Source organism: Ictalurus furcatus, chromosome 25 (genome assembly GCF_023375685.1).
Source record: "Ictalurus furcatus strain D&B chromosome 25, Billie_1.0, whole genome shotgun sequence".
Taxonomy (NCBI): domain Eukaryota; kingdom Metazoa; phylum Chordata; class Actinopteri; order Siluriformes; family Ictaluridae; genus Ictalurus; species Ictalurus furcatus.
In genome coordinates this window covers 5,931,114-5,946,348 of record NC_071279.1, presented here as the reverse complement: position 1 = coordinate 5,946,348, position 15,235 = coordinate 5,931,114, and the positions used below count along the sequence as shown (strand labels likewise).

The 15,235-nt window shown below is 37.2% G+C and overlaps 1 protein-coding gene across 1 annotated transcript; it reads left to right on the top strand.

Moving 5' to 3' along the window:
* Positions 1 to 1,640: 1,640 nt before the first annotated feature.
* On the top strand, positions 1,641 to 14,493 carry entpd5b (ectonucleoside triphosphate diphosphohydrolase 5b). Its single transcript, XM_053614520.1, has 14 exons — positions 1,641 to 2,961; positions 5,929 to 6,188; positions 6,343 to 6,422; positions 8,046 to 8,189; positions 8,320 to 8,395; positions 8,896 to 8,931; positions 10,066 to 10,148; positions 10,848 to 10,927; positions 11,019 to 11,080; positions 11,204 to 11,305; positions 11,398 to 11,538; positions 12,421 to 12,477; positions 12,874 to 12,989; positions 13,472 to 14,493. The coding sequence occupies exons 2-14, from the start codon at positions 5,969 to 5,971 to the stop codon at positions 13,553 to 13,555; spliced, it is 1,281 nt and encodes a 426-aa protein (XP_053470495.1). The 5' UTR covers positions 1,641 to 2,961; positions 5,929 to 5,968; the 3' UTR covers positions 13,556 to 14,493.
* Positions 14,494 to 15,235: the final 742 nt, after the last annotated feature.

The following is a 15,235-nucleotide window of genomic DNA, read 5'->3' as shown; positions in this document are numbered from 1 at the left end:
CACACAGTGCCTCACTCATACATCTTGTTACTATGCCAACCATGGAATGATTATAGATCCACTTACAAATACAAAAATCTGTATTACATCTATATGTAATTTGGATAATCATATACAAATGTTGTTTCTATAAAACAACAGACAGTTGTTCATATCAGGAGGAAAAGGAGTTCATCTCCAATGGTATATATAGGCTTGAATTAATCATATTCTCGCACCTGAGGATAGTTTTGTAGGTCTTGTACAAGCTATTTGGTGGATACATATCTTGATTAATCTATTTAATTAATTTCATGACTAAGCAATTACTAGATCTCTAAGTGTGAAATTAGCTGTTAGACAAATTATCACTTCAGTAAAGGATCAAAGTTACTTAATCATCATATAATGTTCTGTTAGTTTAATGTGCATAAAGTCATGTGAAAAAATAAGTACACCCCATTTATTTAATTATTTATTTATTTATTTTGACATATTTGGACAAGCAAACATTTGGTCCTCTTTGAAACAGTGCCTATTAATAAAGGTGATACACTCTATCAAATGACACATAAAATTGACATTTTGTAGTCATTTTTTCAATTTTACCTGCTTAGGGAGTGCAGGTGGAACCTGTATTATTTATATCCCTCTCACATCTAGTGTCTGGTGTTCCCTTTGCTATTGAGATGTGTGGTCTCATCATGCCAAAATCAAAAGAGTTCTGTGAGGCCTTCAGAAAAAAGGTTGTGGATGCCTATGAGTCTGGCAAGGGATTTAAAGAACATCTCCAAATTATTTGAAATACATCATTCCACTGTAAGGAAAATCATCTACAAATGGCGCAGCTTTAAAACGACTGCCGATTTGTCCAGGACTGGCCGTCCCAGCAAATTCAGCCCAAGAACAGACCGTCTGATGCAAAAAGAAGTCTCCAAGAACCCCAAAATTTCATCACAGGATCTGCTAGTAAGTCTTGCAACTGTTGGGGTCAAAGTTCATGCTTCTACAATCAGAAAGAGATTGCACAAATTTGACCTATGGGAGGCGTGCCAGGAAAAAGCCGGAAAAATGGTACCCGCTGTTTAAAAAGAACATTAGAGTAAGACTACAGTTTGCCAATGAGCGTATAGTAAATATTAAGTATGAAATATTATTAATACACTAGGGCGGCACGGTAGCACAGCAGGTACCATTGATGCCTCACAGCTCCAATGTCCCCAGTTTAAACTCCTGTTACTGTCTATGTGCAATTTCTCTGAATGTTCTGTGTCTGTGTGGGGTTTCTCCCGATTCTCTGGTTTCTGCCCACCTCCCAGAAACATGCCAGTAGATGGACTGGCTATGCAAAATTGCCTGTAAGCGTGAATAAGTGTGATATGTATGTGGTGGCCTGGGATGAACTTGTGACCCAACTAGGGTACATTTATTCCCTCTTCTTGCCCCAGTGTTCCTGGGACATGCTCTGGATCTACCATGACCCTGACCAGAATAAAGTAGAATAAAGTAGTAGATGTAGTACATGAATGACGATACACCATTAGTATAAACTCAAATGTATTGCCTCTTTAAGGGATGGCAGCTTTTGTTTTAGTGACAGCTTTGCAATTTCTAACACCTTTACCCTGACAACCGAAGGCATTTCTCCATGACTACTTTCTCAGTAGGTGTGTGATTAATGGCAATAATATAACTTAAACTTTTTAAACAATGTTAAAAGACTGAAACTTTTTATGATTATACCTCATATCCCCATCATAAGAACAGAATACACAGCCTTTGGGACATGGGAAAACTTCTTGTGTTGATTGAATAAAAAAAACAGTGGAAAATGTATAAAATAATTTATTGGGGGTAAACTGCATAATGTTTAACATTTGAAAAGTGCTTAATTATATTAGTAAGACTTTTAAAAATTATATTGTTTAACATTTTACATAATAAATACCATAATCTGTACTGGGAACGCAAAAGGCATCGAATTGTAGGAATTACCCATATAATGTTATAATGACAATAATCCAGATGAGATGAATATGAGGAATGCTTTATATATTTATTTATTCATTTAAGTATTTATTTTACAAAAGAGTTGTATTTGTCACTTTGTCACTTTTTTATACTGGCATATTTTTTATTTTTTTAAAAATTTTTTTTACATTTCTCTTCAAATTTCGTAGTAAGAACATCATTTCCCAGAATCCCACTGGGTTTATTGCGTCGCCATTTTTTATGATCGCCTGCTCGTTGTTGTTTATCAAATAGTTAATATTCCCTAAAATAACAAAACTACTAATATTAGTAGCGGAAACGTATTTAAAAAACTAATACTAATAAAAATGATACTAATTAGGAAAGATTAAAGTAGCTTTGAGGATGTGTTGAATAAGTGGGCGGGATCACGCCGGGTAAAGCGTTCAGCTGTAGCTGTCAGTCAAAGCTCCAAACGAATCGAGTTAACCGACTCGGTGTTTTGTGTCTGTACCGCTAAATTTATCCACCGACCCCACGGAGTCAGCTAGTTTCATTTTACTACCGAGATTTTAGACTGCATAGTAAAAAAAGTGTGGCTTATAATTATTTCTAACTCTCTAGGCCAAAGTTTATAGTAAATAAGCTTCAGACACCAGCTCGCTAGCTACCTCGCTAGGCAACACACACACACACACACACACACACTCATGATGTTTTGGTCAGCATAATGACACATAATTTATAATACCCACATACGCTATTTCCTTATTGATTCACTTAAGAAATAATCCTATCCTAATCCTATTCAACCAGCTCGACACTTGCTGGGAGGAATGTCGATAGTTTGCGTGTCGATAGTTTAGTTTGTATCTGGATGTAGTTTGTTTACAGTTGAAAGCGAAAATGCTGCGCGAGCCGGGAGCCGCGAGCCGCCATGCCAGGGGCATCAGCAGGGCGCGCGAGCACTTCCCACATCGCTGTTTTAGTGACAGTGAGGATTACACACAGGTAAGTGCACAAACAGCACTGTGGAGTCTTTAATGCCCTCTCTTCTTCATGCACTTCTTCAAATCGCCCTCGGCTATCTTTCTGCATAATATGCACAAGATCATCTCATGCACGTGCAACAGTAAAACTACATAAAACTGCTAATATTACAGAGTAATAAACACTCCATTCTGAATTAAAGCAATAAACAGACTGTTAGAGGGAATTACACATGTCCCTCTGTGATGGTTTAGATTATATAGAATTTTTAAGTTGTTGAAGACGGATATGATGTTTAAAATTATTTTTAAACACCATGATTATATGTATTGTTCAGTTTTTATAGACACTATCCTGTTTGCTTAGAAACGTTAATAATCCCCAAACAAATGCTTACGTGGGTTTATTCCAAACCTTAATAATCCACAAACATGCTAGGTGTACAGATAATGTCAAACTGTGAGTGTTTTTTAAGGATTAAAATGAATGCAATAATTCAGTGGTGGCTGGTTCTGTGATTTAATGTATTTATCAATTTATTTATTTTTACAGTTGAAAATGTGATAAAGGAAGTTGATGTGTTCATCTCTATAGTTCAGTTTGTCCCTTTATTCCCAACCAGAGCTGTTCCCCTTATGAAAAACCCACATGGAACCAGTTGACTTGGTCGGTGTCTAGTCATAGCTGGGGGCGTGGCCTTGGGCTGGGGCGTGATATGGGCGGAGTCAGCGTGGGGGAAAACAATCCTTTCCCCCTGACTGGAAAAGTATGGTGTTAACCCAGTATGACCTATGTAGAATCACTTCTGCTGCCCGACAGAGCAAGGTACATAGAAAGATTTAGCCGTATTGGATCGGATTGTCCGTACAGTATCTGTGACTGGACAAACGACCCAACAGAATGGCCAGAGGTGTAGTTTCCCCACATTTTTGTTACCTGATTGAGTCTCCAGGTGAGACAGTTAATCTGGTGGACTGTAATATCAGTATCCCAGGGTCATCCAACAGTCTATATTGTTATCCCATGTTCATTAAAGCTATGATATAAAAGACTTTATATGTCTTGGCATGTTAAATGAATACATTTCATGCACAGTTTCGACTGTAGCAGCGACGTTACTCAGTGCTATTAGCCTTTATTCTGCAATGTGATGCTATATCACACAGGAATCTACTCGCAGAGCAACATGAACAATTACAGATCCCTGGAGGCTCACAGTTTTTTTCACCAGTCGCTTTGTGGGAGTGGTTTTATATCACAAAATATCAGGCAGCAACACGATTATTTCCTTGCCCGCTCCGTGTGTTTATTCAGCAGTATTTAAAACTTTGGGTTTATTAAAAAAAAACTTCTTAGAGGTGCATCATTATAAAGAGTAAAGACCAAGGCCTACAATCTCTACATGCGTTAATTGGAATAGTTTGCCCCCTCTTCGGCATAAACGGATATGAAGTTTTCGTGGGCGTTCCCAGTAATGCCGACCAAGTCGTTGGCTTTTTAAGAATTAATAAAAGTTACCATTTTCACAAAATGTCCGAACTCATTTTCTAGCACAACAGTGTTCATTTGTGGCTGCTACGCTGTTCAGAACCATGGGATTACCTGTAATGTTATATTGCTAAAGCCATATCAGGTTTGTCACCTAATTGCACATGACCTCCAGATGTTTACGACAGCTGGAAAGTGCTACCTTATCACAAATAAGGCGCCTGTCTCTGACTCACCTTTAGCTACTTTGAAACTGTTATGAATAGAAACCACCAAACACAGTTTCCATTTCAGTAGATGAATGTACATTCAATGTACTAAAGCATACATTAGTAACTATTATAGAGTTATAGGAAAGTAACACCATACTCGATTAATAAATTATAACGGACTTGTTGGCTTGCTTGTTAAAAGATAACGTCTCAAGTGGTGTTATACAATTTTTTTAATTACTGGGTGATAGAATATCTATTTTAATACATACCTCTGGTGGTGGTGTTTTTTTTGTTTGTTTGTTTGATTGTTTTTTTTTATAAAATGGCATGTGCCATGTCTTGAGTTTCATTGTATAGCAATGTTTAATGCTCTTTTTTTGGTCTGTTTCCAGATAACTGATTTTGTTGGCTATACTCAATAATTAAAAAAAAATTTTTTTTGCAAAATTCATAACATACCATGTTGTGAACATAAAAACACAAAGCACACCCATTAAGGTTGTTTTGTTTGTCTTCCAAATACGTCTTATTCATACTCACCAGGATGTGAAGTGGCCAGGAAATTTGTGGGTGATTCGTCTACCATATGATTCCACAAACAATGTATATGTTTGTGAAATTTGCCCCAAATCTTTACTTTAACACCTTACTAATTGTTTTTCCCCTTTAATTTGTCACCCATCTATATATGATATACATAATGTGTATAATTTCATAAAATATTTTTATATATTATATATCCATTATATTATATATTATGTACAATAAAAAGCCTGTGTTGTTATTATAATTAATTGCCTTGGTGGCTATTTGTCCAATGATTTTTGCTTTATCATAAAAAGATTTTTGCCAAGTATATATATATTTATATAATTATATATATATATTATTTTTCAGCAGAAACTCACTTGTTTTCTTCTTGTATGTTTGAGATTTGTAAAAGTAGGTTAGGAGCTGTAATTTACTATTGAAATGACAGCTGAACGCTGTTTGTCAGATTTCTAGCCCTAATTTAAGTTCCTATAGACCATTAGTTCATAGCGAAATGTAATTTACTAGCAAAATGTCTTATCCATTTCCATGGTGTATGAAACTAGTTTGTTACAGTAGAAGTGGTTGTTTCTGTGTCTGATTAAATAATTTTACACATTTCTTGCATATATATCCAGCTGAAAAATCCAGCCTTACACCTTACTCAATGACACTTTTGTGGGTGTGGCTTTGTGTTGTTTTATAAGCAGCACTAGACCTTGTGTTCTTGACTTCTCTTTTTGCTTTCTAAAAGCTTCCCTAGAAAGAGAGTTTGCTGAAGGATTTCAGAGAGCATGGCTGGTGTGCTGCATTTGCTTCTTTTATGGCTCTTGGTGAGAGTTTCAGAGCCCCGGGATTATGTGGGCAGTGGACTGAATTTTGGGGCAAGCATTGAAAGGATTTTGCCCTCCGTTTCTCATCGTGCCAATGGCAGTATTTTCTATGGAATCATGTTTGATGCTGGGAGTACTGGAACGCGTGTCCATATCTACACCTTCATGCAAAAAGAGACAAGTGAGGGTTTTTATCAGTTTCTGTCAGTTTCCCTTCCCTGTTAGTGGGACTGAAAGAGAATAATTTCATTCTTAAGTGTTTCATTTTTTTTCTGTTTGGTGTGTGTGAATTTTAAGGATAACTTTTGTGTCGTGTCGTGCTGTTTGCTTTGTAGACCGTCTCCCCATTTTGGATAATGAAATGTTCCAGTCTGTGAAGCCTGGTTTATCTGCCTATGCTGACACGCCAGAAAAAGTGAGTAAACCCTTTGTGTGTTGAACTTCACATGTTGACTTTTTAACTACTATGACGTGTTAGTAAAGTCAGCTTTTCAGGTTAGTGAAATAAAAATGTGTTTCTTTTACACGTATCTCAGTCACAATTAATGTAAGGAATAGCACTTGACAGGCCGTGCTGTTATACAAAAATAATGCACGGCCGCGGGGTGATGTGACATGAGGTGGAAGCCCAGAGCCCAAAAAAACAGCACAGTCTGCTTATACCACATGAGGTTTCCAAAAATTACAGTGTTTAATTTATTAATTAACAACACATTGGTTAATTCCTCTTCTCACCTATGTTATAGCTGCAGTAACCAGCCTCCATTTATTTTTAGTCTTAGATTATATGGACCGTCCACTGTACAAGTCTCTGTGTATGAGCTGTTACTATAGAAACAGTAACGTATTAGAACGAGCGTGTTGATATTCATGTTAACGTTCATGTTACAGACAGACCTACCTGTACTGTTATGCGAAAATAATGCACACCTTCTGACCAATCAGATTTAAGCATCCCAAAAGTAAAAATGGAGAAAATTGCATTTAAAGATTTAATTTCTAAGTCCACTGAAAAACACCAACACACTGATTGTCTAAACCAGCGGCTGCATATCGATTCGATTTAATGTAAATAAATAAATAAATAATGAGCATGAAAAAAGTATCTCTTTATTCTTGTATTTGGAGCTGCGTTTGTTGTGAGCATTGCAGAAAGCCTAGGCAGGTTTTAGTAAAACATGTTTAGGTTTTCTCAAAGCAGAGCTGTTAAAATTTGTTTTAGGCACAAGAACCTCATTTCGGTCCTAACCCAAAGTACTCGACATTTTTGGCAGTCACAATTCAGTCACAGCGATATCCAGTTGGTTTTCCAAGACCATCACACATATTTGAAGCCAGTTTCATGACTGTTAGCCCCAAGTGCTCTTTATTTCATATAGTAAAATTAGGTGATTTGTTCCTCAGCTACTCGGTGGCTTTTTTTTTATTTTAAGCACCAAAAACCTTTAGTGCTGTTTCCAGTTCTTTTAAAGTATTCATTAACAACAGAATTAACACTGTTTTATTATTCTATACAGCAAAGGTTTTTTTTTTCATCAGCACATTTATGCATTTGTACATATAAAACATGTCACTACTATAGGGTTTATAAAATGTCACTGACAACAAATAAACTTAACATTACTCTGTTTTACAATAAACAAAATTATTTACAGAAAAACAACTAGCTTTACTGTATTCAGCTATTTGTGATCATTTTATTAGCCTAGTGTAAGTGTTAGTGAGTTATGAGGCCCCAGTCTCTAAAGATTACTAAGCTTGTATACTTCTAATAATGTGTGGGTGTGAGTGTGTTTTTGCCAGTCTATAATTGATTGGTAGTGGTTGTATTGTTTATTTCAGTTTTAAGGATGTTGGCAGATGTGAATCACCCTTAGATGACTTTCCATGAGCAATGGCTGTCATGCATATGAGTCCAAGAGACTGGCTGGAGAATCATTCCTTAAAGAGTGGAAAAGTGTGTTTATAAAAATAAATATGACTGTTGCAAAAAAAGTACTAGTCAGGTGTGTGTGTGTGTGTGTGTGTGTGTGTGTAGGCCGGGGACACAGTGAGGCAATTGCTGGACGTTGCCAAGAGCACAGTGCCTCGTGTGGAGTGGAAACGAACCCCGGTGATGCTGAAGGCTACAGCAGGACTGAGGATGCTGCCACCTTCCAAAGCTCACGCGCTTCTACAGGAGGTAAAGTATGAACCCTGTATTGTAGTTATCGGCTATTACACTGTGGTTCTAGCTGTTCTTTTGACTTTGATTTAAAGGGACTGAGTTTTTTTTTTTTTTTTTTTATCTTGCATTGTGTGTTCTCTGTCAGGTTCAAGACGTGTTTGAGGACTCTCCATTCTATGTGCCTGCTGATAGTGTAAGCATAATGGATGGAACAAGTGAAGGTATGTTGACTTTAGCCCAAACAGATTAACCGTCTCTAGCCTTTAAATGTGTGTTGAAGATGACTGATTTAAAGCAAAACAACCTTCAGCAAAGGTACCATCCAATTAAATTGTAAAAACAGGCTGTGCTCATGGATGAATCCTAATCATCAGCAGTGACGTCATGGAAATTTCTGGGACGTTGGACGTGCTGAATTGTGGTGTAGTTTTGATTAGACAGCAGTTGGACAATTGGTGTTATTGAACGTTGTCTGGTTGCATAACACTGCTGTTATGTGATTAAGCTGTGGTTTCTTTGGCCAGTTGAAGAAATTTTTCTCACACTTGAATATACAGAGCTGATATTTAGTGTGAATTAATGTATAAAGCAAATGAGGTAAACAACTTGTTTTCTCTATCATAACAGGATAGAAAAATAATAATGAACAGTCTTTCATGACTACATATGGATTAAATCACAAATTAACATGAAATATATTTCCCTTTTCTTCCCTTTGCAGGAGTTTTGGCCTGGGTGTCTGTAAACTTTTTGACCGGTAACTATTTTTTTGTTTGTTTAGACTCCAAAACACTGTTACTGCTGTGTTCACTGTAATTAAACCTTCTACAATTTTTACACAATCAAAGTAAAAGTGTCAAGCAATTTTCACATTTGGAAACAAAAAAAAAAGAGACAAAGATTTAAATGTTAAAATCCATTAGAATACTTAATATGTGAGGAATAACACACCTCAGACTGTTCTGTTATACAGAAATCATGTTGTGGAACGGCTGCAAGAAAAGTTAGTTCCCGTTATCACTTACACTATAACAATGATAAACAGTCGTTTCCTCACCCGTGTCTCCTTTTCTCTCTCTCTATTGTCTCAAGTTAATGAGACAAAAAAGCTTTTCATTTTACCAGAGAGCGTAATCTCCTTTGTCCTGACGACTTTCCCATGCAGGGAAACCATTACACAGCATTACATATTACACACTTGAGACTCCTTCCATAAATGTTAGATAAACATCTAACAAAAAACTTCACAACATCAATTAGTATGTGTTTTTCTTTTGTTAAACAACACTATTTAAATCTATTTAAATTGGATCATGTGGAGCATACACCATACACGTCCCTGTGCATGAGCTGTTACTATAGAAACAATAATGTATTAGAACAAGTGCATTAATATGAACCTGTTGTCCTTGTTACAGCTTTTTACAGCTTTACAGGTTTAATTTAATGTGTAGGAGGACTGGCTTTGCAAAATTGCCTAGATGTGTGAATGTGTGCGTTCATGGTGTCCTGTGGTGGGCTGGCATCCCATGTAGGGTGTATTTCCACCACACATCCTGTTTTGTCAGGATAGGCTCCTGATCCACGACGATCCTGACCGGGATAAAGTGGCTACTGAATGAGAATACAGTGAGAATGACGGAGTAAATTATTGAAGCACATATGAATGAATGTTAATCTCTGAACACTGAAATAAAACGACTTTGAATTTCAGGGAGGTTAATTCAAAACAAATAAATACAGATGTAATAATGCTATTTTAATTAATTCAGCGGTGATAAATGGTGTTTAACATTCCAATCTTTGTCTTGGCTTTTACTTGCATAATATGATGCCTCACTTTTAAGATGGCAGTCATCAAGTGAAAAACATCTTTCAACTCTACTTTTAGGTCAACTGTACCCCAACACGAGAAAGTCAGTAGGGATTTTGGATTTGGGTGGAGGATCGACGCAAATCACCTTTCTTCCAAAAGTGAGTGTGTGTGTGTGTGTTTTGTGCATATTATGTTGTTCATGAGATGTTATTATACAACCGTTCCAGTCCACTAATTTGATTGGTCTAGTGGCATTCTGAGTGCTTGTATTCGGTATAACCGCACTGGGAGGTTTCACAGTGTGTATCACTCTGCTTGTCTGTGTTCGCCGCATAAAATTCCACTTCCCAGTTCGAAACTGTTACTACAGTTGTCTTAGCGACAATATCAGTGGATATGGCAAGCTTCCATGCAAGCTTGGAAGAGGAAGATGACTTATGTAAAGTAAGAAGCGATGCCAGTTTCACCAGAAGCACCTTTAATGACAATGACAAAATCTATGTGCGCTAGCTAGCCAGCTAGCCGAGAAGCTATAAAGTGAGTCTGGCTTCTTTGGGATCGATTTCCACTAGCAGGGCAAAAATAAACAGAACATTTGGCCATATTGTGTCCAAAATGTCAGTTACTCTCAGTTACTATTACAATTTTTTTTGTTTATTGAACTGTTGTATAAAAGCAATATCACTCAAGCAAGAGTACACACACCTGTGAGTCGCTACGGCACTTGTCCTACAGGCTCGTGCCCATGACTGCATCCCAGCCATGCCTATATTCACTATAACTGCACTTTGGCTCATGTGATATTGTTTATACATACCTTCACCCCTTTACATCACCTCTTTCATATTCATTTATAGAAAACAACCGAGAGATTTCCTCCTGATTACACAGCAAGATTCAGTATGTTTAACACAACATATAAATTGTACACTCACAGGTAACTGCATTAAAAATTGTCTTGCATTTTGGAAAATGTTGTAAAATATGAAAGAATGTGGTTTTAAAGTGCATTTCACTCCCATTTGTAGTTATTCAGGGAATGGAATCAAAGCTGCTCAGCTTGCTGCTATTGGTGCTTTGGGCTCAAAAGGTGCAGCAGTGAAGTAGTATTTTTGGGTCTATCCACCGTTTTCATACCAATAAATAAGACAATATGAGGCATTCAGCATTGACCATTGGGTACTATTTGCATTTTTGTTTAATATTGTTCCAGCTCCAAAAGGGAAGGTTTTTCAGAGTGCCTGCTTGCCTAAGAATTACAAAGGGAAAATTAGCTTTGGAGGGTTAATATACAAAGTCAGCGGAAAGCCAGGAGGTAAAACACATTCATAACACTTCTTTAAAAATTTAATCCCTGATGGTGTTTAATGGAATGCAGGATGTGTTGCATTACTCTTCACACTCTAGGTTCTACTGGTTACAAGAGCTGTTACAGAGAAATGCTAAAGGTTGTGAAAGGCGTCATTCAGGAGCCAGATGACATGGAAGACAGCTGGATCTACGCCTTCTCTTACTACTTCGACCATGCTGTTGAGGCCGGCCTTGTTGGTGAGAAAAAGCTAATCGCACTGCATTATAGGGCATTCCCCATTAAAGGGACACAAGAAATTCAATCAAACTCATTAAAGTGCAATTCTAGAGCAGTGCAGGTGAATGGGGCAGCATTAACTGAGGCGAATGGGGCAGCGGTAACTGAGGCGAACGGGGCAGCGGTAACTGAGGCAAACAGGGAAGCGGCTACTGAGGCGAACGGGGCAGTGGTAACTGAGGCAAACAGGGAAGCGGTTACTGAGACGAACGGGGTAGCGGTAACTGAGGCGAACAGGGAAGCAGTTACTGAGATGAACGGGGTAGCGGTAACTGAGGCGAACAGGGAAGCGGTTACTGAGACGAACGGGGTAGTGGTAACTGAGGCAAACAGGGAAGCGGTTACTGAGACGAACGGGGTAATGTTAACTGAGGCGAACGGGGCAGCGGTAACTGAGGCGAATGGGGAAGCGGTTACCGAGACGAACGGGGCAGCGTTAACTGAGGCGAACGGGGCAGCGGTTACCAAGGCGAATGGAGCAGCAGTTGCCGAGGCGAATGGGGCAATAGTAGCACAGTCAGGATGAAGTTGAGAGGTTATAGAACTGCCAGAGAGCCAGTACTGGGAGAATGAGAAAGCCTTTAACAACACTTACTGTCTTCTTGCCTGAACAGTTGGATACAAAATCTGCCAGGTGGATGAATGTAAAATATCTGATTAACAGTAAAAGACTACATACAATTCATTGCTAAATTATAGAAATGGCTGTTGGATGTATGTATTATTTGATCATAATAGCCTATTTAAAGTGGTTATGTCTTCCATATGATTATTTGCTCTTTGAGTTCCTTGAGTATTTAATCTAACAACTCTGTTGAAATGTTTTCACCCATCTGTTATAGATGAAGCCCGAGGTGGGGCTGTGCAGGTTCGGGACTTCAGGGGGAGAGCTAAAGAGGGTGAGGGACTAGGGTGTCTCCATTCACACACATTTTACTTGTGTTGTGGATTTCAAAATTGTTAAGTGTATTGTTTTAAAAATAAACTTTTAAGTAAAAGAACTAATCGAAGAGGGAACTGCTAAATAGTATAGCAACTAATGAAGACTGAAATATTCAAATGAGTCAGGAAGTAGGACACCAAAACAATTAACAATTCCCTACATAGATGGTTAGATCAAAGGAATAGTCTTATTAACAAATTAATCAGAAGTGTAGCTGTAGTTATAGTTCCAAAACTGTCAATTGCCAATTACAATCATTCCTGACAGAAGTTAGAAATATTTCCATTAGCATTCCAGAAATGCAGATGCTTGGATTTTATAGGGATTTGTTTGTTTGTTTGTTTTTTTATAGTGTGCAACAAAATGTCCATGTATAATCCTGACTATCCCTTCCTGTGCATGGATCTTACATACATAACCTGTCTTCTGAAGTCTGGTTATGGTTTTGAAGAGGAAACAGTCCTGAAGGTAATGTTTTGGCAGCAACACAGTAGCTATGCTCAGATTGATGGTTGCATTTACTCATTTACTATAGCCAGAAACAACTGGTTTTGAGTATATTAAGAAACATCAATGAAAGTCGAGTGAATTGTTTTTAGGTCAAAATGTTCAGTATAATTGTGCTTTTAATTGATTTAATACTACGATTTGCACAGTTCTATCTCCCTTGATGGTAAAAGTAAATGGTTTGCAAATTTAGTTGTTGCTAATTTAATAAAATCTAGGATGGCAATGAATTGTAATTTGAGAGACATTGACTAGTAATATAAGGTGTAAATTTTTCAAAGGATAGAACTGTTCAGGTTTACAACATGACAGTTAAAATAGTTCAAGCATAGGTTGTTGCTATTATCTAGGTTCATGTTAGGTTAATTTCATAGTCTAACACAGAAGATTCATCACTTGTGCCTTATTTCTTTCTTTTTTTTTTTTTACTTCTTTTTTTATAGTTGACCAAGAAGCTGCACAATGTGGAGGCCAGCTGGGCTTTGGGAGCCACTCTCAGTTACTTCGAACACTTTAGCATTGTCTAAGTAAAAGCCAAGAATCAGCCGGTCTTTCCCACAGTTCTGTCCTTTTCTAGTAGTGAAGTCACATGGCTTTTGTAGTGAACTAAGATTGGTCATTTACAATAAAGATTTTTAGATGCCCTTTGTGCTTTTAAAAAATATAGTGTGAGTACATTTTTAGGGGATCAATAAACATCAATAAAACTTTTTTTTTAGACTTGGATATTTTAAAGCTATGGACTCTGGATAATTTGGATAATAACAAAAATTCCTTGACAGGTTTATTTCAAGACTTTTCAACAAACTGACTATATTCTATGATTTCACTTGTCATGATTTTCCACTCATAAACCTCTAAATTAAAACATTTTCTTTAGCTTTTGTATATCCTGCAGGGTGGGTAGTGGTCTTGCATTTACAGGTGCTATTGTTGCTCATCTGGAATTATAATTGTCTTTTTTTTTTTTTTTTTGAAGCAGAGGCCTTACAGATACAGCTAGCCATGTGTAGTATTGTTTTTGCAACAGTTGGAAAGCTGGCATTGAATACAATGAAAAGACACAAACCTACTCCGATCTTTGGTTAGGTACAGTGTACACACACACTAACATTAAAACCACCTGCCTAGTAATGTGTACATCCTTCTTGTGCCACCAAAACAGCTCTGACCTGCTGAGGCATGGACTCCACAAGACCTTAACAGTGTACCTGAACAATGAGGCAGACCAAGCACACCCCTTCATGCCAACAGTATTCCCTAATGGCAGTGGCTTTTTCAGCAGGATAACGCACACTGCAAAAAAATAGTTCAGGAATGGTTTGAGGAACATGATAAAGAATTCAAGGGTTTGACTCGGCCTCCTAATTCCCCAGAAATGAATCCAATCGATTGATTGAAGGATGTGCTGGACAAACAAGTCTGATCCATGGAGGCCCCACCTCACAACTTACAGGTGGAAAAGTAAAGCAGAACATTATATATATATATATATATATATATATATACTAGATTCATTACACACGAAGTGAAATATTTCAAGTCTTTATTGATTGCCTCCATGCCATGCTGCATTGATGCAGTAATTTGTGCAAAAGTATCCTGGACCAAGTATTGAGTGCATAAATTAACATACTTTTCAGAAGGTCAACATTTCTGTATTATAAATTCTTTATTCTAATTTCTTGAGATACTGGATTTTTGATTTCCATGAGCTGTAAGCTGTAATCAAGAAGATTAAAACAAACAAAAAAAAGGCTTGAAATATTTCACTTTATGTGTAATGAATCTACAATATAATAAAGTTCCACTTTTTTAAAAATTAAACTACAGAAAAAAAAGAACTTTTCCACAATATTTTGAGAGACAATTTTTTGAGGTGCACCTGTGTTTTTTATATATATATATATATATGAAATTACTGTCTTGCCACTGGGGGAAATGTTTACTACTTTTTATGGCCTGAAATGAAATGCTGCATTTTAGGAATTTAATATAGGCATCTAATAGAAATATTGCATTTTCCTTTACAGTATTAAATTGTGGACTCTCTGTACAGACAGCTCTGCATCTTACCGAGCATGGGCACATAAAGATTCTGCACGGAAGACAGTTGCACTTACACAGGGGGAAAACGTCTGACAGATGTGTTGTAGCCAAAACTCATTGGCAATTCAACACTCCTCTCAGTCAAGCAGCAGAACTTA

Bases quoted from the DNA above. Each gene is read 5' to 3' on its own strand.
- entpd5b (XM_053614520.1), top strand. From the start codon at position 5,969: ATGGCTGGTGTGCTGCATTTGCTTCTTTTATGGCTCTTGGTGAGAGTT. The intron at 6,189-6,342 runs GTGAGGGTTTTT...TTTGCTTTGTAG, and splicing joins CTTCATGCAAAAAGAGACAA to ACCGTCTCCCCATTTTGGAT. The intron at 8,190-8,319 runs GTAAAGTATGAA...GTTCTCTGTCAG, and splicing joins CTCACGCGCTTCTACAGGAG to GTTCAAGACGTGTTTGAGGA.